The 25,756-nt window shown below is 38.5% G+C and overlaps 1 protein-coding gene and 1 long non-coding RNA gene across 3 annotated transcripts in view; one reads left to right on the forward strand and one right to left on the reverse strand.

Moving 5' to 3' along the window:
• Nucleotides 1-4,730: 4,730 nt before the first annotated feature.
• LOC121317517 (protein GREB1-like) overlaps nt 4,731-25,756 on the reverse strand; it is a 39,255-nt gene continuing 18,229 nt past the window's right edge. Inside the window, exons 12-32 of one of the 2 annotated variants that reach the window (XM_041253538.1) lie at nt 25,059-25,187; nt 24,652-24,762; nt 24,268-24,465; nt 23,361-23,541; nt 22,511-22,694; nt 22,114-22,250; nt 19,714-20,053; nt 19,258-19,373; nt 18,715-18,914; nt 17,418-17,983; nt 17,029-17,113; nt 16,685-16,840; nt 16,395-16,531; nt 15,754-15,915; nt 15,008-15,206; nt 14,473-14,647; nt 13,886-14,104; nt 12,765-12,900; nt 8,258-8,422; nt 7,522-7,660; nt 4,731-6,909 (exon numbers count right to left, since the gene is read on the reverse strand). In XM_041253538.1, the coding sequence (XP_041109472.1) occupies nt 6,746-6,909; nt 7,522-7,660; nt 8,258-8,422; nt 12,765-12,900; nt 13,886-14,104; nt 14,473-14,647; nt 15,008-15,206; nt 15,754-15,915; nt 16,395-16,531; nt 16,685-16,840; nt 17,029-17,113; nt 17,418-17,983; nt 18,715-18,914; nt 19,258-19,373; nt 19,714-20,053; nt 22,114-22,250; nt 22,511-22,694; nt 23,361-23,541; nt 24,268-24,465; nt 24,652-24,762; nt 25,059-25,187 (3,899 nt within the window). In that variant the 3' untranslated portion in view covers nt 4,731-6,745. Of the gene's footprint in view, nt 6,910-7,521; nt 7,661-8,257; nt 8,459-12,764; nt 12,901-13,885; nt 14,105-14,472; nt 14,648-15,007; nt 15,207-15,753; nt 15,916-16,394; nt 16,532-16,684; nt 16,841-17,028; nt 17,114-17,417; nt 17,984-18,714; nt 18,915-19,257; nt 19,374-19,713; nt 20,054-22,113; nt 22,251-22,510; nt 22,695-23,360; nt 23,542-24,267; nt 24,466-24,651; nt 24,763-25,058; nt 25,188-25,756 lie in introns of both variants that reach the window. The other variant, XM_041253537.1, reaches the window with a different exon arrangement.
• Nucleotides 14,531-18,765, forward strand: LOC121317518. The gene is made up of 3 exons (XR_005950506.1): nt 14,531-14,612; nt 18,429-18,504; nt 18,679-18,765. It is a non-coding gene; the product is annotated as an uncharacterized LOC121317518 (long non-coding RNA).

The following is a 25,756-nucleotide window of genomic DNA, read 5'->3' on the forward strand; positions in this document are numbered from 1 at the left end:
ACATCGAGCTCTGCTTATTTCCTTGCACTGACTCCTCAAGTCACAAGCTCCACTTCAAAGGGCATAGCAATTCACAGGTCCCAAGCCTTTGCTAAAGAAGGCGGCATCCATGAGCAGTTTACTACCTCACAGCAACAGCAGAATGGACTGCCTTTAAGAATGTACATAACAAGCAAGTATTTATTCATATTTGCATCTTTTTTTTTCTTCTTTTTTTGTCATTATTATTACCTGGTACAATATTTCAATAATTGTTAAAACAGTGTCATTCAAATTGAAGTTTTCCTGAAGAATACCATCAATTTTAAATTCTTATTAGGGGTGGGCACCAATAACTAAGGTGACCATATGGCTGTGTGTTCAGCGGCACAGTTTGGTACATCCAATATACACTCTCTACAGCTAAAATATAAATCATACACCTTATAGCAAGGTATCAATATAAAAAAGATCTAAATTCAAAATGGTTCTTACCTTCCAAAATATATATGGAAGAGTAGAATATAATGTAACGACATGAACTGTATTCAAAGGCAGAGACTTCTAAATATGACCCCAACAGCAATCTCATTTTCAGAGACACTCTGAAAAGAGCATGGACTATGTCAGCTTGCAAGATCAAGATCAAGGGTATCAAGGGTATCCAAAAAATATTGGAACATGATTTCATAGCTCATAGTCAGGTGGACCAGAGTTCACAGAATCCTTGCGATAATACAATGCAATACAATACAAGTTTATATGTGTTAAAAAAGATGCTGTTTTTAATATGTAAAACTCTATTTTGAAGTCTGATTGGCTTCCAAGAGTGTATGTGCAGGAGTAACAAAGGCACATAGAAAAGCTTTTTTTCTAACCTTTTCTTAGTTCAAATCAATCCCGTTCATAATTTGCTGCAATATTATTTATGCTGGTTTTATAGTCTTTAAAACAAGCACAATTATTACAGTATTCTGACAGTGTCAGTTAGTACTGAACTTTAGTTTTTAACTGTAATATGTTCTTTCAACATTAATACTGTTATTTGTATAACAGTTTAACTTTAAATGATTCTATAACATGTATTTCAAATTCAGATACTTCAGTGTAACAGTTGCTCCTTGAAACGGTAATATTATTTTACTGAATTAAGTTTGATCACTTTTTCTTTTCATACAAAATCCAGCTGAAGCAGGTGTTGACATTCTAGCCGTTTGACAAATTTTTGGTGTTGATTAATATAAGACACTACTGAAAGCATTTTCTACTCTTATCTTCTGTTATCAGAAAGTAATGAAAGTAAATTAATGAAAGAAATTGGCTATGTTTGCTCATAAAACTGGAATATGCTAACAAGGTCTCCTGATATGAGCCTGCCAAGTTTAACTCCTTCAAGCAGGTGCTTTCACAGACTACTCATAATATTTTCTACTGATTTTACAGGTCTATTTGAAAGGAGTATATATAGTATTACTATAATTATTTACAAAGAGTATATCATATTGTTTCAATCAATAGAGGTTAGTTTAAATCATCCAATTCACGTTTAATAACTCAGAAAGTTCCCAACAGGATTCAAACTCTGCACCAGGCTCAGCTCGGGCTGGTTCTGCAAACACCACGACAGGCCTGTGCATCCAGTGTTTTACATCAGAGGTGTGGGTGAACCAGGTCTTTACTTGATACCTGCAAAAACTTAAATCTTGTTAGCTGGGCTCCCATCTCTATATTCCCATTCCCATCGTCAGTGTGAAAACACATTTTAACTGAATCTGGGTCCATCAAAGAACCGCAAACCCTTGCAACAAGGCCTTCCATGCAAAAGGATCTAAAGGGACGTACCAGACTCTATGTAAATATATGTATATGAAAAGCAAGGGTTAGCAGTTTACAAGTACTTGTAATTAGGAGGGTGTTCAGTTATACTTTCCTACAGCACCTCTTGTAAATTATCTTGTACACAAACATAAACACGAATGTGTTACTTGAATTTCACCTCTTGGTTAATTTGTGACAATAAAAATGGTGTACTTGCAATATTTTGGTCCAGTGTAAGACCACAAACAAATTATATCTCATGAAATACACAACCAAACTACTACTACTACTACTAGCATCTCATAAACATTTAACTGGCAAATTCCCATTTTCAGTGTTATGATCCTAGCTTCATAATCTGCACACCTCTATATTCCATTATGAGTGTCGGACAAGAAAAAGTAAATCTTTCCTGGCAGGTTGTTTTTCAAAGCTACTGCTACCACAGTGACAAGTGGCACAGCTTTAATCTCTGAAGCCATTTGAAGTAGTGACTTCATATTTTCAAAGTTATATTAACCCTCCATGCTGAATGTGTTACTGAGCATCACATTGACTTCTGACCTAATATGGCAGACTTATGTGACTTTTAAAGTTACATCTGCAGAGAGACAGAACACTTTGAGTTATTGTTTTAATGTTTGGTACATAGCTGTATTCTGTGATTTTTTTTCACTCAAGTTCCATTGCCAGTGTTGTCCATTAAAAAGAAACTTTTTCATCGCTGCATTTTCAAAACTCTGACCTTATCAATAAAATAGACCACACAGACAACAGTTACACTGTTGCATTCTATGCAAAAAAATAGTTCCAGTGTAAATGGTCTTCAATGAACCTTTTCAGTGCTCCATTGTTTTTAACCTCTGGATTTATCAAGCAGTCTTTTTTACATTTATCTTCATGTTTCCAAACCATTTGATCTGACAGGGCATACCCGTTAGATTATGCTACCAGAGATGCTTTGTTTCTGTGCACAAAAGCTCCTAGTTAAAGATTTGAGATCACAGTTTGAATAAATCAGACTATAAGCATAAGCTTTGCCTTAAAAAAAATGCAGCATATGTGAAAGCATTACATATTACAGATAGAATTATGTTGTGAATACATGTTAGATTTGTATACAGGCAATTAATTATATTCATCTGCTGATATACTCCTCACAAGAAGCTTGTGAACTATCACATTAAGTATGTAACCGGATTAGATGAATACACATTTACATGCAGGCTGCAGTAGGGGGGAGATGGACGATGTTCATAAAAAAAACATTTAAATCTTTTAATCTCCTAAATGGTTTCTGACGGCAGTGCATTCTTGCTTAGAATGACAGTCGTTTTCCCCTAAATCAGGTACATAAAGTACTTTGCTGGTGGTAGCGTATTTCCCTGCAAGTATGCCTTGTGTCACATGGTGAAAGATTACCTTTGTCCCAGATGGCACTCTTGGTACCACCTGCTGTGGCCCAGTTCCCCGTTTTAAATGTCAGGTTTCACATTCAATATCTGGCAGGAGGAGAGCTGCAGAATACTGAAGAGACTGCATATTAGTATTCACTGTTTGGGTGGTTTCTGGACCACCTACATGGTTAATCTTCAAATAGGATATTCATATAACTGTACCTATGTACAGTGGACTACATTAACAAGTCCAGTGTGTCTGTCTTATCAAGTTTTCTCCACTGTAAGTGTCACACTGTTTTCCTAAATTTCAGCCAGCAGTCTTGGGATCACAACCACTATCTTTCTGATAGATCTTTGCTTCTAACATTTTACAGTATGTCCAGCTGACAGCAAATCCTCTCTGTCTTATATAACAGTCAACCACAATAAAAACTAATACCTGTACTACTACTGCTACCCCTATTCTAGTATACACAACTTGAAATAACAAGTCTGGGTATTTTTTATAGACGTCGTTCATTTTGTTTTCATTTGCAAACTTAATGTTGATGTGCTGGGGCCCTCTAATGGACAAACACTATAGAATTATTTTATTTTATTTTATTTTTTTTTATTGATACCAGAATCTTTCCTGCATGAAATTAAAAATGTACTGTTCATAATTTTAATTGGACAATACTTGGTACATTAACATACCCTTTTTAAACGTGGAAGACGGACAACATTGCTTTCCTTCCTGAACCTGTCAAGTCACCTGATGCTGATCATGTGGTCTAAGTACGGTAAACAGCCATCATTAGCAAGAGTAAAACCACCAAGATGACCCTCAAAGCAGAAGCCAAACAACACTCAGTATGTTCAAGCAATGTTAGGTATGATTAGTATGGTAAATATTATTATCATGGTACACCAAAACATTTCTGTGCATATTTACTATTGGAGGGTTAGAAATGAACTAATACTATTATACTATCTTTCATATTATTGATGAAAACTGAATTTACCAGACATAAGTTGTCTTCATAGGAAAAGCGATAAACACTTTGAGACACAGATCTAAGAGCTTCCATTTTCCTCCCTGGACATCATGCAAAGGTATGCCAAAAGTGACTCCCAGTGGGAAAGTTATAATGCCGATTACCTAACTATTGTCACTAGGTTTAAAACCATTTTAACATGTCTAGAGTTAATTTCTTACACTTGTGTGCTTTGCGACTTGGAATCAAGAAATGTAACACTGTTTAACTTCAGTCACGAGTCATTCTTGTCTTAATTATATTTTATTAATTATAATTGATGACATTAATTAATTCATGTTAGAAATCTAAGAAATTCAAGCATATACCTTAAATGTAACTAAATTATCTATCTAACATATAACTAAATCAAACAAATCTTACACAATATAGCTTTACAAAGGCAGGACCTTGTGATTTTCAACACAATTGATCATCTGACAAAAGTAATTTGTATTTTTTTTTTTTTATTATTTCATGTAAGAAGCCATGAATACTCAAAAAATAAATTAAAGAAAGTTTAGACACACAGAAATAAGTACTTTTTACACAAAAACATATTCTACAAAAAGATTTTATATTTGACAAGTTTCAGGTTAGCAAACCACACTACAGTAATAATGCATTTTATTATTTAATGGGTTTCTGGAGCACACAATGTATGAAAGAATACTGTCTCAGTAAATTGCTATACCCTTTGCTTCATGCACGATTCATTTGCTTTTTCAGGAACGGATTTAACTTTGCCTCAAAATACAATTACTAAGAACACTCACGCATTTCAAAGGGTGTGAATGCTTAAAAATACACATATTACAAATATACTAAATATTAATATATATTAAGTATACTTAACATTTGATGAATGCACTTAAAATAGGTGATAGGTGTGGAATGTATTTCTAAGAATGTAACTGCTAAATTATCCAACTTGATTATCCGACTTTAAACGTTCAATCGTAAGATACACCATGTTTGTTTTCAGTTCTCTACTACTGTAATATTACAGTATTGTTCATTTAACAAATTGGGCGTGCTTCAAATTTATTGCAGTTTAAAATAAAATGTATTTAGTTTGCAAGGCTTTGTTCATGAAATTTCACTGATAAAGGAGAGTTGCTCCTTGTCTTGTTGGAAACCCTGTGCAACTGATATGCACCACACTGCAGATATAACATACAGCACACTGCAGCAATAACATGACAAATGATATGCATTACACTGCAGCAATAACATGCATCACACTGCAGCAACATGCCAAATGATATGCATCACACTGCAGCAATAACATGCCAACTGATATGCACCACACATCACACTGCAGCAACATGCCAAATGATATGCATCACACTGCAGTAAAAACATGCCACAATAGGTTCCCTATTTTTAACTGTATGTAAACACTTCATCAAAAAGAATACTTTGTCTATAAAAATAATCCACTTCTGCAAAAGACCCAGTTGTATGTGAATCTGCGTTATATGTACTGTTCCAATGTCCAATGTCTAAACAAACAAGCTTCCAGTTTCACGATTCAGTTCTCATTTACTTACAAGACAAAAAAACAAGCAGGAGTAAACCTAAAACACAATACAAAGTAATGTGATTCCACAATATTTAACTACATATACATATATATAGGCACACACACACACGTACAAGCTGTAACCAGCAGGCGGGTTTGTCCCAGCTGAGCATTTTGCACTATAGAAGAGTCCAGTTGACACACCTGAGGGCTGCTGTAAGGCCATCGGACTCAAGACAGCCCACGCTACTTTGTGAAAGCTATACTCTGATCACCATGTGTTTTAACAGGGATAGATCTTAGGGATTAAGAAGTCAGCTCCTCTGATCACAGTGCGTTTTAACAGGGATCAGAGTTTAGGGATTAAGAAGTCAGCTCCTCTGATCACAGTACGTTTTAACAGGGATCAGAGTTTAGGGATTAAGAAGTCAGCTCCTCTGATCACAGTGCGTTTTAACAGGGATCAGAGTTTAGGGATTAAGAAATCAGCTCCTCTGATCACAGTGCATTTTAACAGGGATCAGAGTTTAGGGATTAAGAAGTCAGCTCCTCTGATCACTGTGTGTTTTAACAGGGATAAAATCTTAGGGATTAAGAAGTCAGCACCTCTGATCACTGTGTGTTTTAACAGGGATCAGAGTTTAGGGATTAAGAAATCAGCACCTCTGATTACCGTATGTTTTAACAGGGATCAGAGTTTAGGGATTAAGAAATTAGCTCCTCTGATCACCTTGTGTTTTAACAGGGATAAGGTTTTAGGGATTAAGAAGTCAGCTCCTCTGATTACTATGTGTCTAACCGGGACCACAGCTCCAGAGAAAAGAAGTCAAAACCGTTGATGGCAGTGTGTGTAATGGGTTCGGGGTCTGTTTAATCTGTGAAGAGGAAGCCAAACCACCAATGACCGTGTGTATATCCGGGGTTAAGGTCTGGTTAATTTGTGTAGCAGATAGCCCACGCCCCCTGTTATAATCCTTTACAAACCTAATGACAGCTGCCACAGTGGCTCATATACGTTCCCCTGTAAGAAAGAAGAGGGGCTTGTCTTCCTTGGGGTTGGCTGTTTGAAATTCGTCTCTCAGCCAAAACCGCCACTCTTCCTCCAGCTCCAGCCTGACCACTGTCTGCCGCAGAGAGTTTCGATCCGGGCAGACGACGCACAGTGTGGCACCTATGGGGAACCAAAAAAAGGCATTAATGAGAGCAGCTCCTGCTAGTGTGTGAATTGCTTATTTACAGCAGCTTAATACATATTAAAGCATTGCAGTTATAACGCTTAAACATATCTGAAAAGGGATATTGGTGGCCTGTTCCAAACATGACTGATTAATTTTGTATAATATTGGAATTCACCCATAACTATGACATTCAATAGAGCTACATTTAGAAATACTATGTTTGTCAATGGCTTTATTAAGTTCATTTTAGTATTTCTGAATATCCTACTGGAATTCATTATACTACACTTACCTGTTATATAATGCATAAAAGCTGCATTTCCCTTTTTGCAAGTCACTTATAATGGGAAAGAAATCTGATCTAACAGTTTTTGATAGCTTACTGATACTACATGCTTGATTGACAGGGTATTTTACATCCAAGGAAACAGTCTCAAAAGGGACGGCTCTGCGATTTTATATATTTTATATAGCTGCCTATTATGGCCTCAAAACCCATTGACAATATCTGCAGGGAAATCTATTTGGTCATCGCACTCCTGTCAAATAGCTGAATTAATTCTACACCAAGCCCCCTGAAGAAGCAACATCACAAGCTCATTTACCTTTTAAGAACTGGAACTTTTTCAAAAAGCTTGCTGTAACAAAGGAGTCGCAGATATACAGAAGAAGACCACCGAAGTGCAGGCCAGAAGAGATGATGTTAATAGAGTGAGGATGGGAGCTCACGTAACACACAGCAATCTGAAACAAAGTCAGCCCATGCTCATTAAAAAGGGAACAGTTACGGCGGTATCATTTACTGTAAATGCCCTTTATAAAATAAAGCTTTACTCCCTGGTAAATATTACACTCATCTTTTCATGTGCTTCTATGTATAACTTTCTTAGTTATCTTCCTAAGATGAATAACATATATTGTGTTGTAAGGGTTTATACAGTTATGGCCAAAAGTTTAGCGTCACCTAGAATTTTAGGATTGAGATTAAAAACAAAAGCAAAAAATAAATTAACATAATTTAGATATTTTATTTATCATGTAATCAAAGAAACTACAAAATGATATCGCAAAAGTCTACCGGAAGCCGTAATAACAGTATAGTATTTCACGTTAGATTTTGAAATGTCACATTTTTCAATTTTTGGCAGTTTTTCATTAAGTACAGGGAAAACTACAAAGCAGTATGTAATTCAATATGTTAACATAAAATTATTCAGCAGGTTTCATTCGACTTTATGCAGCAAAATGTGTTAATTATACAGGCTGCAACAAAACTTCTGGCCATAGCTGTACTGTACATCACTATACAGTAAAACAGTGTGGTTGTTGCTGTAACAGTACCTCAGATCCCAGGTTGAGGTAACAGTCCACAGAAAGCACTGGGTGGGCGTAGTTTTTCAGAGACATGGGAAAGAATCTGTGGCTTGTGTGCTGTAAGTACTTCTCAAGCAGCAGCGGAGCAGGAGCCGCCAGGAAAGTGTGCTTGCAGTCAGGAGCGCAGATGTACTGAGAAGGCGGAATGTTTGTTGGCACATCAGACACCTGGTTTTAAAACATCATCAGCTGTCCTTATCAGAATTTAACAATGGAATCTTTTCACTGTTTGGTAACAAAACTGTTAGTTTTTATTGACGTACCCCAAGGCTGTGTTCACACTGGGTCAGTTTAGAGCAGTGGTGGGCAACTGAAATGAATGAATGAAAGGGCTGCATGTGTGGCCCTAAACAGCCTGGAGTACCACCAGACCCAACAACTCATCCAAATGCCATAAGCCGGCATTTAAAATACTGTGACAAAGTAGAGACCGCCTGAGTAAAACTTGTACACAAATCAGTTTAGGGACAAGACACTTGTTTGGAGACAGTAATGGAGGTAAAACAGGACAGTACCTGTATGTTTGTTTATTTCCTTATGTTCAATACACAGGGTCATTGGGACAAAGTAAAACCAGAACACAGTTCAGGTTCTCATACAAAGGTGGGTCAATACAGGCAATAGTGTTCTCAAAACAGTCCAAGGTCATACACAGCAAATCAATAGTTTTCTCAATATATTCACACGGCTCTCCTACCTCACCCCACGCCAACTCCACACTCACCAACCTGAGAGTCAGCCTCTTTTTAAATTGGTGAATCACATCCATGTGCTCCTAACATGTGCGGGGACCACACCCTGCTACCCCAGTAAGACTTCTGGGTAGTGCACTCCCTGAGTGACAGTTTGTGGATTGTATTCAATTCTGGACACAATCCCCTTAAAATCTCCATCCTCCTATATTTGCCCTCAATACCCCTACCCTTGGATCTGCCACAATACCTACACAAAGAAATAACCAAAAACACACAAACTGACTAAAATATAAGCATTACCATTTCAATTGAATAACACACAGAATTAAATGTGCACTTCATACCATTAAGGTGACATTTGGGAGACCATAGTTTCCACCAGCTTTTGGAAGTCAGGTGTCAAGGCTGGTGCAAGCTCATCGTATATTTCGAGAGATTTCCATCAGTCAGGCTGTTGCAAATGTTTTGCAACTATTACACTACCCTCAACACTTTTTTGAAGCAGCTGGCTTGTTTGACTCTGATGCCCTTTCCACCTACTCTTGTCATACAGTGGCTCTCAAAAGTATTCACCCCCCTTTCCACATTTTATAGTGTTACAAAATGGATTTAATTAGGAGTTTTTGCCACTGATCAGCACAAAAAAAGTCCATAATGTTAAAGTGAAAAATAAAATCTACAAATTGTTCTAAATTACAAATATAAAACAGAAAATAATTGATTGCATAAGTATTCACCCCCTTGAGTCAATATTTGGTAGAGGCACCTTTGGCGGCAATTACAGCCATAAGTCTATTTGGATAAGTCTCTACCAGCTTTGCACATCTGGACACTGCAAATTTTGCCCATTCTTTGCAAAATTGCTCAAGCTCCGTCAAGTTGAATGGAGACCTTTGGTGAACAGCAATTTTCAACTCTTTCAAATTGGATTGAGGTCTGGGCTTTGACTAGGCCACACTGACCTTGACATTGACATTGACCTTTTTGTTTTTAAGCCACTCCAGTGTGGCTTTGGCTGTATGTTTGGGGTCATTGTCTTAATGGAAGATGAATCTTCTCCCAAGTCCCAGGTCTCTTGTAGACTTCAGCAGGTTTTCCTCCAGGATTTCTCTATTTTGCTGCATCCATTTTGCCCTCTGTCTTCATGAGCTTTCCAGGCCCTGACGAAGAGAAGCATCCCCATAGCATGATGCTGCCACCACCATGCTTCACAGTAGGGATGGTGTTCTCAGGATGATGTTCAGTGTTAGGCTTGCGCCAAACATAGCGCTTAGCGTTGAGGCCAAAAAGCTCTATTTTGGTTTCAGAATCTTCTTCCACTTGGTATCAGAGTCTCCCACATGCCTTCTGGCAAACTCTAGCCGAGATTTGATGTGAGTTTTTTTCAACAATGGCTTTCTTTTTGCCATTCTCCCATAAAGGCTGGGCTATTGTTGCCGTATGCCAGCTAAGTCGTGGAAGACTGTAACTCCTTTAGAGTTGCCATAGGCCTCTTGGTGGCCATCCTGACTAGTGCCCTTCTCGCTCGGATACCCAGTTTTTGAGGATAGCTTGTTCTAGACAGATTCACAGTTGTGCCATATTCTCTCCTTGTCTTAATGGACTTTACTATGCTCCAGGAAGTGTTCTTATATCCTACCCCCGATTGGTGCATTTGAAGAACCTTATTCCGGATTTGCTTTGAATGTTCTTTCGTCTTCAGGATGTAGTTATTAGGAAATGTACTAACCAACTGTGGGAGCTCCCAAAGACAGGTGTATTTAACCTGAAATCATGTGAAACACCTTAATTGCACACAGGTGGACTCCATTCAACTAATTATGTGACTTCTAAAAACAATTGGTTGCACCAGAGCTTATTTAGGTGTGTCATAGCAAAGGGGGTGAATACTTATGCAATCGATTATTTTCTGTTTTATATTTGTAATTAATTTAGAACAATTTACAGATTTTATTTTTCACTTTGACATTATGGACTTTGTGTTGATCAGTGGCAAAAACTCCTAATTAATGCCATTCTGATTCCATGTTGTAACACAATAAAATGTGGAAAAGTCCAAGGGGGATGAATACTTTTGAGAGCCACTGTAAATGTAATTATTTTAAAATGTCTTTTTTAACCCTAACTCAAACTTTCTCTTCCCAATTTGGCTGCAGCAAGTGTCACACAAATGAAACTTACTACAGTCAGCACAACACTGAGACACAGGTCAGTCGCATTTTACTGTCCTTGCAATAAAAAACAAATCAATTCCCATTATATATATATATATATATATATATATATATATATATATATATATATATATATATATATATATATGTGTGTGTGTGTGTGTGTGTGTGTGTGTGTGTGTGTGTGTGTTACCCTTCATGCAATTTATTTATTTATTCTCGCATGTCAAATCAGTCTGTTTTTATTGTGCAGCGCTTCCTCCAGTTATACCTGACGAAAATGCAGCCAAAACAAACCGAACAAGACCAACTACGGTAATGTAAAAGTTAATCATTAAACAGTTTTAGATACTGTGATGTATTTTTATCTGTGATCTTTAGTTGCTTAGAGTTGCTCTTTAGATCTTTAGTACGCAATTCTGTGCATGGGTAACATTTTTATTTAATTTTTCTCGTCAATCGTTAATAAGGAATTGTACATACTGCTACAGTGCATACCAGATTTAAAAGTATGTACTTTATTACAATCCACGTGTTGTCTCTTTTGGCAAGTGATGTTTTCAAAATTATATCGTTCTGAATTAAAATACTTCTGTTGAAAATGTAGTACTATACCAACAAAACCAACTACAGTACATCTAAACAGAAGCCTACTTATTTTAAAACACAGTCCTTTCAGCTATGTATTTTTGAGATTGTATCATTTTTGTGTTCTCTAAAAAACGGACAAGGGTTGCAATGGTCCAAAATGAAATAATCAGATATGCGTCACACACTTTAACCGTTACCGAAGTCAAGACATTGGATATGTGAATGCTGACTGTAACAACCGTCTCCTAGCAACAGACCTTGCAGTAACCCGTCATGTGGCAGTCGTTCTTACAAAATCGTTGCTTTTTGGGTTTAATTAATTTTAAGAAGAAACTGTGAAAATCTTGTTTTTCTGATATTGTGAACTTCGATCACCGCAGGCAGGGGCTTCTCACAGGCGGCGGTCAGACGCCAACCTCGGGACCTCCCGCTTTGAAGCACCAACACCGCTGTACAAGAGAGCCCGGCTCCCTTGCAGGAAAATGTGTAGTTCAGGATATTTTTTTATTATTATTAATGTGTGTCATTATTTAAAAAGCATATTGCAGGATGTGCCAAACTGCCCCGCTCCTGGGCTTTTTATTTGTGTTGTATGTTACGTGTAGTGTGTTAATGTTGTGTTGAGTTGTTTAAAATGTATGTTTGTATTTAGGCACGAGGATTGCACAGCACTTCACGTGCAGGTAATAATATGCGAGCACTGGGAATTGCACTTTGTTTATTCACATGCGAACTCGGTCTCTTTGCTGAAAGATAAAGTGTGAACAACAAGCACATTGTTTCAAACTAAACAAACCAGACCGAGTCCGTTGGAAGATGATAAAAATGCCATTTATAATTCACCAGAAGGAAATGCTAGAACAGGGATTGATTAAAAGGAAGATTTTTCACTCCTCTAATTTGTGTAAACTGTACACAGCTTTTGGTTAATATTCTTTTTACTGTATCAACGCGGTGCTGTTTGTGACATAGTATTTTGCTTCACACAGTGGCTCCGTAGCACTGTACACTCACCTTTGATTTGATGATAAATGCCCTTTGTCCTCCGATGGCAATTTGTTTCTTCATAACGCTGAAGTTGTTAAACCTGCAGATGAGCAAGCCAGCACTGTGGGCACGGAGGTTGAAATCCACATCAACACAGGTAAATCTGAGGCACAATACATAACAGAATATTACCCTACGATGCCGTAGGATTTCACTATTCTTGGGGCTGGATGAAGCTCTAGAGTGTGTTCACTATAACTGACTCGTTGCTGGGATTTTTACATGCTGGTTTTTTAAACTTCAAGAGGTGGGGCTGTCAAAATGTCACTCCTTAACAGGTGGTCGTCTGCCTTCCGTTATGTTCCTGTTTATTCAAAAGTTTTTATGAACCATAAACTGATTCATATTTTCAATTCTCAAGTTGTGAACAAAAATGGAAACTTTTAGCTGAGTAGTGTAAATGCGCTTTGGTAATGTTTTTCTTCCTTTGGATAAATACTACTGTGGCAGGTCAGAAGAAAAGCCCTGCACATGAGGGGGCAGGGCAAAGCCCGTTAGCAGAGACTACTAGCAGTTTGTTCCTGACAGACATCTCGTGAAAATGTGTGGTCAGCGGCAGCTTAATTATAAAGTTGAGCTGCTGTCGACCACGCAAATATCAGAAACCCCGCACAGAAGGTGACCATCTCCAGATAAATCAATTCCTTAAAGTATTGCTGGTCCGAAGATGGTCACCGGTAGAAAAGCCAGCAGCTTTCCACGTTCATGGTGGACTGTTTGGAGGAGGAACGTGCGCAAGAGTGAAACGGGAGAATATCGAAATTATATCCCACACTAAACTAAAAATAAAACTAGAGTACTGTACAAGAGCAATGAAGACGGTTGCCCAGCTTTACCGAGGTATTGTTTTGTTTTTAGGTGTTTGTGATTTGTTTTGTCAACAGGGTTTTCTATTTAAATATTTTATTTATTTTTGTTTAATAATAAAAACGGCACAGCCATGCTTTCACCCAAGTACCTGCCTGTTTGTGGTTTCTGTTCCTGGTCTGACATCACCACCCTTGGCTACCCTGTCACAACAACCGTAGTCACTGTCATCAAATACGGATTCAAAATCATATGCACTGTCCCTCTTGTACTGGCCTGACCTGTTCTGGTTGAACTGCACGTTCTGTGTGAGGTCCACGTTGAGCAGCACAAAGTCGTGGAGGTGACAGTGGGAGAAGGGTTCTCTGATCTGCCCAGTGCTCTGTCTGCTGGACCACTGCCTCATCCCACACAGGCCGTACTGTGTGATCGCAGGGGTTGCCTCAATGTGCTGCAGGACATGTCTCAAAGAGACATTCCTCTCTGAAAATGATGATTTACTACAAAGAACAAAAGGGTATTGAGGTTACTAGTGCTTGAATTGATTTAGTATTCAACAGAAACCATGTCAAAGATGCAGCGCACACATCTTCTATTAAAATATCTATGAGCCGATGCCCTCTATTGCTATAATGGTCTCTGCCTATGTCTTAAATATAATTAATTACAGCAGTCATGTTTCTCAAAGTTCAATAAGGGAAATTACTGTGACCCATCAGGGCAGGTTAGTAGGGGTCGGTGGTTATACGATCAAGTAGTGTGTGCAACTTTATAAGGAAATGCTACTTCCATCGTATATTCTGCTCCTGACATCACAGGAAGGAATAACTGTAGATATTTTAAGATAAATGAAGATAACAACATGTACCTCATACTGTCTCCAGCAGGTACAACATCTACCATGTTCCACATGACACAGGAGTCATCTCCCACAATGATGAATGGCCAGATATCCTGAGGTTTAATCCCCAGCTCTTCTTGCCTGTTACGCTCCAGTTCTAAGTTGTGGTAAGACAGCTCTTTAATCAGAAAATGAACAGCCCCTGCAAAAAGTTCAGTGTGAAGTTTAGACATCACTTAAAAAAAAGTTTTACGTTAAGAATCATAGCAGCATTGCATGTTTAGTTAACTGGGCGTTTAGCCATACGTTGTTTGTATTTTATCACATGAAACCTTATTCCTTTAGAAGTACTATAATGGAAGCTGTATGCTATGGATTGATGTAAAACTATTAAGAAAGTTGACAAATGTTGACAAAAAAGAACTCTGTGTATGAGGTTAGTTAAGAAGCCTCAAATGACCCTGTCATGTCAGTGTTCTACCTACCATATATATATATATATATATTTGTACACTAAACTATTTTTTTACACAATAATATTTGTTAGGTTTGGAGTGCATACCAGCTCCATTGAAAATGCTAGGAAGGACCAGCAGGATGTGGTTAGGCCAGTATTTCTTGTAGGCTGCCATCTCATATTCCTTAATGACCAGAATGTTCAAGTGGCTGACACCCTCCATTGCATGGTACAGATTGAAATGGCCGTACTCATGTCGCCCAGTTGTTGGTGTGAAGATTGGACTCTTTATGAAATCCGGATTCTAAAGCAAAATAAAGCTATTATTTAAAAAATATATTTATCAGTTCTTTAAAGCTGGGCAAAAAGACACGGTGCGCGCTGTTTACTTAAACACAAAAATAAATAAAATATTTTAACAAAAATAAACACTTCGCCATCATATATAAATGCAATAAATCATAATAAACAAAACAAAGGGGCGGAAGGGGAGACCCCGTTCTAAAAATAAATAAACACATTTAACAGCAGGTTCTTTCCTACCACCCTGCTACAAGACTATTAATAAATGCACGCAAACATTTAAACTGGAAGTTTCACATATGAACAGACAGTTGAATCTACACCAATGAGAAGCATGCGTAAAAAAACCAAAGTCGTAAATCATCAAAAAATGATGATATATCAAGCATAAGTGCTAGACTTCGACATTATAATGAGATTCGTACATTTGCATACGAAAGGACAGTACTTTGAAACAAACAGTCGTAATGAAACTACTGCAGCAGGGATGACACTAAGGTATGAGAGTGAAAATGACTTTAATACATCGCAGGTAGTCTGTACTGCACCTTGTCAGAGGTGAGTGGAAGCTTCACGCTCTCTAGCTGCCCTCCAGGCTGGCTGAAGGAGAAGTGATGCTCTTTGGATTTGGGGATGATGAAGTAAAGCTGGATCTCCTCCCCTAGCATTGAGTAGGAAAAGGAGAAGGCGTGCAATGCGGACTCGCAGAGCTGCAAGACATTCAAAATATTATGGGAAATATATATCTATATATATATATATATAGATATATATATTTTTTTTTAAGAAAGTCAATTTGTTTGAAAAATATACAAGTTACTATGTGCAAGTAATATTGCATTGCTTGGGCATCGTTTACATTTTCCTCTGGTGGCAGAAGCATACCTGGTATCCATGTACTTACTGATGGCACTGTTCACAGTAGTGATAAGTTCTATAGGCTGTGTACCTGGTATCTGTGTACTGATGGCACTGTTCACAGTTGTAAGATGTGTTATAGGCTGCATACCTGGTATCTATGTATTGATGGCACTGTTCACAGTAGTGAGATGTGTTATAGGCCATGTACTTGGTATCTATGTACTGATGGCACTGTTCACAGTAGTGATAAGTGTTATAGGCTGCAAACGTGGTATCTCTGTACTGATGGCACTGTTCACAATAGAGATATGTGTTATAGGCTGCGTACCTGGTGTCTAGGGGTGAGGCCCATGTACTGATGGCACTGCTCACAGTGGTGGTATGTGTTATAGGCTGCGTATTTGGACAACCTCATCCTTGTTGTGCGACGCCTCATGTAGACATCTTCCTGTTTTCTTGAGCTTCCTGAAAAACATTCACATAACAGATATCAGCTGCTTTGAACTCACTCTAGTTGTAAAGACTGAACGGCAGTCTAAGGAGATCAACTCACCATCTGCTTCTCCAAAAGACCTTATATATCATTTTGAATACTAGAGTGACTAATGAATGACTAACCTGTGTTTCTGAAAGTAAGCTCTCTGGAGTAAACTGGACTGGCACCTTCATACTTGGGATTATGGACAGTGCAGTCAAAAGGCATCACATTGAAAACAGTGACATCTGGCCACACAGCACCAGTCTTGTGATACTGAACAGAATCTTCCATTACATCTGAAAAAAAAGATATCACCTTTACATCAGAATGAACCAGGATTGCCTCCCATACAGGTGAATCAAGACATACAACTGGTAATGGTGCTGATTACACAGTATAGTTTCAAACCTATATTAAATAGTGATGCAGCATTATGCACAGTGACCTAAACGGCACATTATATTGGACATACATTGTTACTCACTTGAGTTAATTTCTTCTTCATCGTATATATCTACTTCCGTGGACAAAATACCCAGAAACTGCAGATAGGCACCAGTTTTTCCCACCTAAAAGAAAAGGCAAAATAAAATAAACTGCATTATATTTCATAAAAAATAACAGATATTTAAAGAGTCAGCCATGTTCTCAATATTTGAAGGCTTTATATTGTTAGTTAGATGGTTGCAGTTTTAAATACCTTTTTGGTGAACTAAATATCCCTCAGCCACTTTATTGTTTGTTATACTTTTAACAAAATAGAGAATGACAAATGTATACAGTAAGTGGTGTAAAGTAATATAAATGAAGTGGCTTTGTGGTAAAATGTTAATTAGCAATCATCAGTGAACTACTCATTTAAATGAATCTCACCTGTGGTGGTCCACTAAATAAAAGGCTTCTGGGGTGAAAGTTGTCTGTTTTTTCCTCTGCTATATTTTTACTGTCCATATGATTGTGTTTGGGTATGGTCCATTGACGGTAATACAGAGACTGCTCAGTGCAGGTCATTATCTTGCTCAACAAAGGTCGAAAGGAGCTTGCCCAGGTCACTAAATGATGGGGAAGGAAGGACGTGGACTTAGGGAGGCCACTGCTGTCAACCGAGGTGATGACATCATATACAGCTTTGGGCAGGAACACGATAGGCGGTTGGTTTAAACTCTTTGCCCTGGGACATTGTGGCACTGACTGGGATATCACCACATTGTCAGTAGAAGAAGCCGAGCAGTTCAATTTGAAAAGAATCCTTGTGGTTTTCCTTGTTTGCGGGTCACAGGAAGTGCTGCTTTCATTGATTGTTACTTTTAAACTGCTGTCCAGTTGGATCTTGTCTAAGTCTTTAGCACTCTTGTCCGGGTTAGAAAGCCCTGAAGACTGAAGATGTTTCCCAGAAGTGTCAATTGCCGGAGCATGAGTTGTTGACTCACTGCTGAATGCTGAATGTAAAAAACTGCAGTAAATCCTTCTGATCTCATTTCTTAGAAGACATATATAAATCACACTCCACAGCAGTATTCTCACTTCGTAACTATCTTGGAATATGCACTAGATAAAAAAAAGGCTGCATATAGATGAGGCTGCAGAGTCGTGAGAATAAGACCACTGTTAGTACAGGGCTTCTCTTTTGAGAGTTAGGTGCTGTGTGAAAATACACAAATACAGAAAGGATGACTCAGTAGTTTTATAAACTGTCTATTCCGTAGTATTTTTAAATAAAAAAAATCTAAAATTATACCACTTGGAGTAGCTAGTAGCTCCAATAAAGCACCGGGGTCTTAATTAAATCAGTTTCATTAGCGAGCAAATAGTTTTAAATGACACTTCAGTTGCTTTTCAACATTCCCCTTTCGTTTATGGTGTTTGCAATTATTTCCGTTTTAGAGGAAAATGATAACAATATTGGAGAGACAGATCCCAGAACCACCACCAAAAGAAGTACACCGTAAAATGTAATAAGGTAAGCTGAGATCCAGCATTGGTGAACCATCTCTGAATCAACCCACCCCCTTTCATTCTTTTATAGGGATAGAAGAAACATGCAAGAGAAATACAAACTCCCCTACCCCCATTCACCTGCTATTGTTTACAATGTAGGCTCATAAACCCATCAATAATGCCATTGTGTCCTCAGTCACAGAAAGAGATCCCTGGTGCCGTGTCCACTCACCTTCCATCACTATCGCCTCCTCCTCGTTGTCTGTGCTGCTCAGTGTCTCCGGGTCACTTTCGGTGAGGTCACTAGCTGGAACCTTCTCACTGGGCCCGTGTGACTTGACCAGGTGTGCCGTTAGTCCCAGCTCCTGCTCCAGGGCTGTCCTCGTCAGGTAAGTGGAATTTATTAAACGAAGGTCGCAGTACTTTAAAGACCTTGGTACAAATAGAAAACAAATTACAATTAAACAAAAAATCTTTCCCCCTAGACCCAGATATTTGGGGTGTGCTAAAACCTGAATTTCAAATCCCAGAAATAGTGAGACCTTTTTATAATGGATCTTTTACAACAAAAAGACATTAACTTGAAGCAGTCCAAATGGTAACCCTAAATCTACGAATCCCCAGATTCATACCAAATTTACAAGAATCAGTCTGCTTCACATCCCTATATATTTATAGCAATAAAGAACACTGGGATGTATATTGCGTGAGATTCGAGGACTATCAAAAGGATTGTGTGGGCTTTGGTTTTCACCAAGAATGTACATTTAGAAACCTTGGCAACGACTCTCCTTGTGGGTTCATTCCAGTGAATATGAGTATGCATGGCAGGGCTTCCAATTCCAAATATGTACGAGGAACCCAGCCAGCATCTTGTATTTTCAGCCACGTCTAGCAGAGATGAAATAAGGAACAAAATGACACTTTTTATTCATAGGTGATAAACCCAGCCTTTAGAGGAGGCCATTGTCTCAATGGGGATAATCATGGTAAATCAACCAATCATTACTTTTTGTTGACAGTTTATTTAGTGACAATGTGTAATATATTGTACGCAGCTATGGGGCATCAGTGTACAGAGCAGCAGCACTCATGTTCCTTCTTACAACCTGGTTCTTAATTAAGTCATTTAATCACTATATTAAACAAGACCTGGTAGATCAAGGATATGTGTTGTAAACCATAGCATTCAGGACAACAAGAAAAGATGATAAATGAAAATGTTACTTACTTTCAGCATTTCCAAAAAGTGCTTTCCAACACTGAGTGCAGTATTAGGACTTCCCAAGATGATTTCGAACTGCTGTTGTAAGCCAAGCTTTTCCCTGACTTGGCACAGGCGCTCATAAGCTACAGCAGCCAGCTGGACTGAGGGGATCCTCAGCAGCACCATGCTGCCGTGGCGACTCGGACACTGTTCTGGGGCGTTGATGAGGTTTTGGATAATCTCCAGCGTTTCCACCGAGGTATATTTCTTCATCTGGGAGAGACCCACTACTGCCATCATGGCCACAGCATAGTGCTGAATTAGGACGTAAGTTCTTATCACAACGCTGTGAAGCTTAGGAAACCTACAACCACATTGAAAAAGAATGTTTCTTAATGCAAAAAATAACATGACTAATAAACTAGAGAGAAGCAACACTGTTGCTGGTAGAAGCAGTAAATGACTGATTGGATTTATTTATAGTTTTTATTATGAATAGTAGTGGTTTTACAACCATCATACATTTCTTGGTATTTCATGAATTACATCACACAGCTTGTATCAGATGGAAAGAACATCAAAATACTGATTTAGACTCTTCTCTCTATAAACACCCCTATACACCAGAACCGCTACCGCTTGCTGGAATGAGCACAAATACACCACTAGCCGATAAAGAGGCTAGCAAGCCTCATGTGTTGCCAGGACGATAGAAGCTTTCTGTAAAGCTTTCATTGGTTAACAGCCATATAAAAAAGGGTGTGTGTATATCTGTCATTGCATTTTTTTACAGGTGGTTTCTTGCTATAAGACCGGTTGATTGACGTGGGCTCACACCATGCTTTTGAAACAGTTGATCCTTCGGGAGACAACAGGTGTGCAGTGTACCATGAAAAACATATGCAGTGGTGTGGAGGACACCCGATCCAGGAATGCAGTGCATGAAGTGCAAAGCCTGGCGGTGTATAAAGCACGGTTCAAATTGCAAGATCAGATGGCACATAGTGAAAGTTATGTAAGTTTGAACTGTCAATGCTACAAATCATGCAAAACTATTTAATACTGCATTGTAACAGGGAGAGATCTGTGCTGACTCTGCTGGCGTGTTCACGGGCTGCAGGAAGAGGGCGGCAGTCGTCCAACAACCGCCTGTGAGTCATGGCAGTGACACGGGGAGGTGGGAAAGTGGGTGTGTAGACTTTCCCCCTCTCTGAATGGCTGAGAGGCGCGTCTTGGGAGATTGTTAGCCCTATAAATTAACGCTCCGTTGTTTCCTCAGGTCTGCCCACTTAGACGCACCGAGAGTGCGGAAGCTCTGATCCAGGACCGGGAATCAGGCGAAACAAAGAGAGTTTCACAGCGAGACAGAGAGAGCGGGGAACCCTTGGGCAGACCCCGGCGTATTGTGACAGAACAGGCTAGTTAGCCTACAGAGTAGGACGGTGATCCGGGTCGTGCGGGTAGCGACGACCGGGATAACGCTGCCGAGTGCAGCACCTTTTATTTGTAGTTTTATTACTGTTTTATTTTCCATTGTTCTTTTCGCCTTCTGTTTTCATTATTATTTCTTTGAGCACCTGCGAGTGCACTTGCTGTTCACGTACCAGCTGTGGTATTTCCGTGGTGCTGTCTATCATCGTTGATAGGCAGCCCATGGTCAACAGTGCCCTCTGCCGGAAAAAGCAAGAACTGTTTGAAAATAAAACTGGGCACCTGTGTGGTGTTTTCAAGTACACCTGTCTGTCTCCTAGTCAGTGAATTACCCACACCCCTTCCACATGCATATAACTGGACTAGTTATTTTAGAAGCACAATGCTTCTAAGAAAAGATATTCCATAACAGCGCAGACTAAAGCATAACATTTGTTAATAGATAACTTTGTTTAGTTTTGAAAATATTTGTTTGAGTGGGATGGATTACTACTGAGTGTGTATATTAAGGGTTGGAATGTGTAACATATTTGAAGCAGTGTCGCAAATAAAAAAGTAGCGCTATCCTTGTATGTGCTTCACTTATTTACACATGAAGCACTTCTGAATTCAATTAACACTTTAAAAGGGAGCTACAGTATATTTTTCAATTAAAACTACACATATTTTGCTTAATTTGTATTTGTTTCACAAGTCATGTTTATTGTGTTAGTTTTTTTATCAACTTTTTTCCATTTGAACAACTTTATTTTGAAGTTGGTCTGGAGTTTTCTTGTAAAATATTGCATGTGATATATGATGTTAGTCCTCAATTATGTGTTTTATTAATTCAATTTGTACAGAAAACAACTTAAGAGATGAAGACAAAAATGTGTAGTTTGTACAGCACTAAATCATTTACTCTGTGATATTACATTGGGAATATCACTGGCTAAATGCATAACACTTATTGTTAACACTTATTGAAGCAGCCTGAGATGCTTCAACCCTTACCTTTCTCTGAGAGCCATCACCATTGCCTGGAATGAGCTGTCATATCTCAGTACAGGAAGGCTGTGTCCTGAGCGTGTTGATTCAATCAACTCCGAGAGGCCAAAGTGTTTTGTGTTCTCATGGTACAAGTCAGCATCCTGGCAGGATACAAAAAGAAATATTACTTCAGAAAATAAAAAAAAATTAAAAAATTGACTAGCAAGGCTCTAATACTTGTGAAGGCCACAAAAGTTAGCATATTGCACCATTGTGTAAATTGCACCATGGTGATAGAAAGCTTTTTTCTTCAGTTAGGCCTGAAACAATAAACAGTACTTAAAAGTCCTTTGAAACTTAAAAGGTTTGTTGTTTAAAAAAAACATTCCCCTGATGTAGCTAGAAAGTTGCAAGTACCTACATTGCTGCAGGTGGGAGGCCAGTGGATCTCGTTGTAGGGGCTGATGCGTGTGTGCTGTGTCTGCAGGGCGTAGGGGAAGGACGTGACCTGAAGCGTCAGAATGTTCGGAGCCTCCTTGATTTCTCTGCAGTTCAGCAGTCTGTCCACCAGGCCTGCAGGGGAATCGCTTGGACTACTAGCTTCACTGCACGTGAAGAAAGACAAGAGAGAATGACTATCCCTTCTTATAGCTCACCTGTGAAGCATAATGTAAGCCTGTTTAATGAAGGGTTCAACACAAGGGGGAGCTGGGGGAGGTAATTAATAATCTGTCAGTGATGATTGTTCTAGTTGTTTGACCCATACATTATGCACTTCACAAATATCTTACAAAATACATTAAAGATAAGATCTTAGTTTTTCTTTAGCATTTACAAACAGCTAAAAATACATTATTTAAGTGACAAAATTGGGGTGAGTGAGTATAAAGACTTTTTTTTTGGTATTTTTTTCTGCTTTGCTGTCTTCCAGTTCATTTAATTGTTCTTCATCCAAATCGGCATGTCTGCTTCCTACTTTGGGATTTTTTGCAGGTAATTGGTCACTCAGTTTCATAGTTACAGCTGGACATCTCTAACCGCAAGCAAGATGGCATAATAGATAATATATATATTATATATATATATATATATATATCTATATATATATAATATATATATATATATATATTAATGGGAAAGTAATTATTTTTCACATAAAAAGCATATATATATATATTATCCGCCGGGATATATATATATATATATATATATATATATATATATATATAAAAACCTAGCTTGCAAAAATGCAAAAGTAGTAAAAGTAGTACCTGCTTAGATCCCAATGGGCATGGTCATGAACCAGTATAAAGAGTGTGTAGGGGTTCACTCTGGATTTTTGAATGAACGCGTCAATCTTTCCCTGGGCCTCTGAGTCAAGCTTCACCACATACTGCTCTGCTCCTTTCTTAGACATGCAGTACTTCTCCAGTCCCAACTCCAACAAAATTCCTGCCGTACCAAAAACCAAGTTTCTCTGTCTTTCCACATTCTTATACTGTACTATGCCTTTGCCATGACACAACCTGGTTAACCATGCTGTTTTTTTTTTTACATTGCTTTATAGTACATCTTATGATATTACAATGGTATACAATACGTCTGAAAACATTACGTAAGCAACAGCAACTGTCGATGATGGCTCTACCATGTGATAGTTGCGAACGCCTATCTGATATTTGACCATGACTTTCGGCTCGGGGCGCATAACTGTCGTGATCAACTATCGCACACTAGAGCCATCACTGATCACTGATGATAGCCATTAAATTGCCCAGTGTGTTTTTCTCTCATTAGTTTGTAGGTATACAAGCAGAATTTAGGTACTTCAGTTTAGCTGTAAGCATGAATGTAATTTTTAAAAAGTCGGTATACATGCAGGTTGATTTTAAATTTGATTCACAGTTAGTGCTGAGACATTCCAGAGGTCGTCTACTGTCCGTTAGAGCCCGCTAGAGCTGGAAGCTGATTGGCTGACAGTACTGAATCGTTTTCTAATGTAAGGTAGTAACAATTCTTTGAGCTATATATAGTTTTAAGGGTGGTTAAAACTTGTAGTAAGAAAAGAGTATTGCCACTTGAAGCATTTGGACAGTACTGCTTTTATTTCTAAAACTAACCTTAATCCTTAGACATGGTGACACAGCATAACAACTGCAAGGGGTGGTATTTGTTTACCTGAGCTCCAAAGGTGTAGCACAATCTGTTGAAAAGTCACTTCTGAAGGAGGAACAGAAATCAGGAATTCCACTTTTTCAAAGGAGCCAAGGTCTAGGTTTTGTGTGCTGGAGTCAGCAATGGCACAGACATGGGAAAGTAGTTTCCGAGCCACAACCAACTGGACTGGATGAATTTGATGCCATTCAGCTATGAACTCTGCAAGGTACAAATACTAAGGGTTAATGGAAATGATAGAAACTGACAGAAAATGTCTCTTTTGTAGACTGATCAAAACAGACATAAGATGAGCCACTGTTGGATGTACAGTAGGGGTCTGCATTTCAGAAATACTACTTTAAACCAAGACATAAACAACACTAGAAACACTCAACATATGCTTACTAGAACATTGCCCTTCTTGTTTTGCCATTTCCTCTGACAGTTCAGGATTACTTGACAAGGAAACAGAGCCATTTTTCTCCCGAGAAAACTTTTCCAGTAAAGTATCCACATCTGCTTTGGGCAACAGAAGCACACATTATCACTTTTTTGGAAAGTGTTAAATGTTTGTTACATACAGTAACAGGCCCCAAAATTAAAGTTTTCATTCAGGCTTCAGAAAATCCCATTCCAGTTACATGTGATTAACAGGTATGTACAGATAGTTGTATGCTGCTATTAACCACATTTGAATCTGGTTTCACAGATCCTATTTAGTACTAATCATGGACTGCCTTACCTAAGGTACCACTAGTTAGTCAAAGATTAGTTAATGAAATGTCAAATCTATACATAACATACATTCTTACCTGGGCAGATACTACTAAAGAAAGCTCTTAGTGCTTCTGCTTTCCCTGTGGCCAGCTCATAGTTAATCTCCTTGAGAGATTCGATTGGAGTGGACATGCTCTCTGCAAGTGCCCGGGCCTGGTGTTTTCCTGAAAAATGAAGGCGTTTTATATTACCATTGTCACATTTCCACTTATGCACAATACTGAAGATGTGTGTAAATATCACACACAACATGTAGTATGTTGCAAAGTGGCTGGTGATTGTTAACAGGTGCAGAGATGATGCAGTGCAGGAGTAATCACAGATAACTGTAATCTAGTTTGGAAAGCTTCATTGCTAATCCGGGTCTGGTGACCAAAAGAATACGCCCACACAATACACAACAATGTGTATGGGCGGAGCTAAATAACAATGGGTTTTACAGTACCAAATAATAATACTTATCCGCCCCACAATAATACTGTACACGGTCACCAGTCTGGGGTGTGTGTATTAGTGCTTGTGGTGGGTGATAACAGGTATATTTTTGTGAAGTGCTGTTCAGGCTTGTGCTGGCCCAAAAGCAACAGCTCCCGATACGTGTTTAGCTGTCTGGTGATTTAACAAACAAGACAATTACTAACAACACAAATAACAAACAAACACGAATATTCTTTTCAGCAATATTTCACAGGATGTAACTACTGCATCTCTCACAGTCCTTTCAGGTCAGTAC

Source organism: Polyodon spathula, chromosome 6 (genome assembly GCF_017654505.1).
Source record: "Polyodon spathula isolate WHYD16114869_AA chromosome 6, ASM1765450v1, whole genome shotgun sequence".
Taxonomy (NCBI): domain Eukaryota; kingdom Metazoa; phylum Chordata; class Actinopteri; order Acipenseriformes; family Polyodontidae; genus Polyodon; species Polyodon spathula.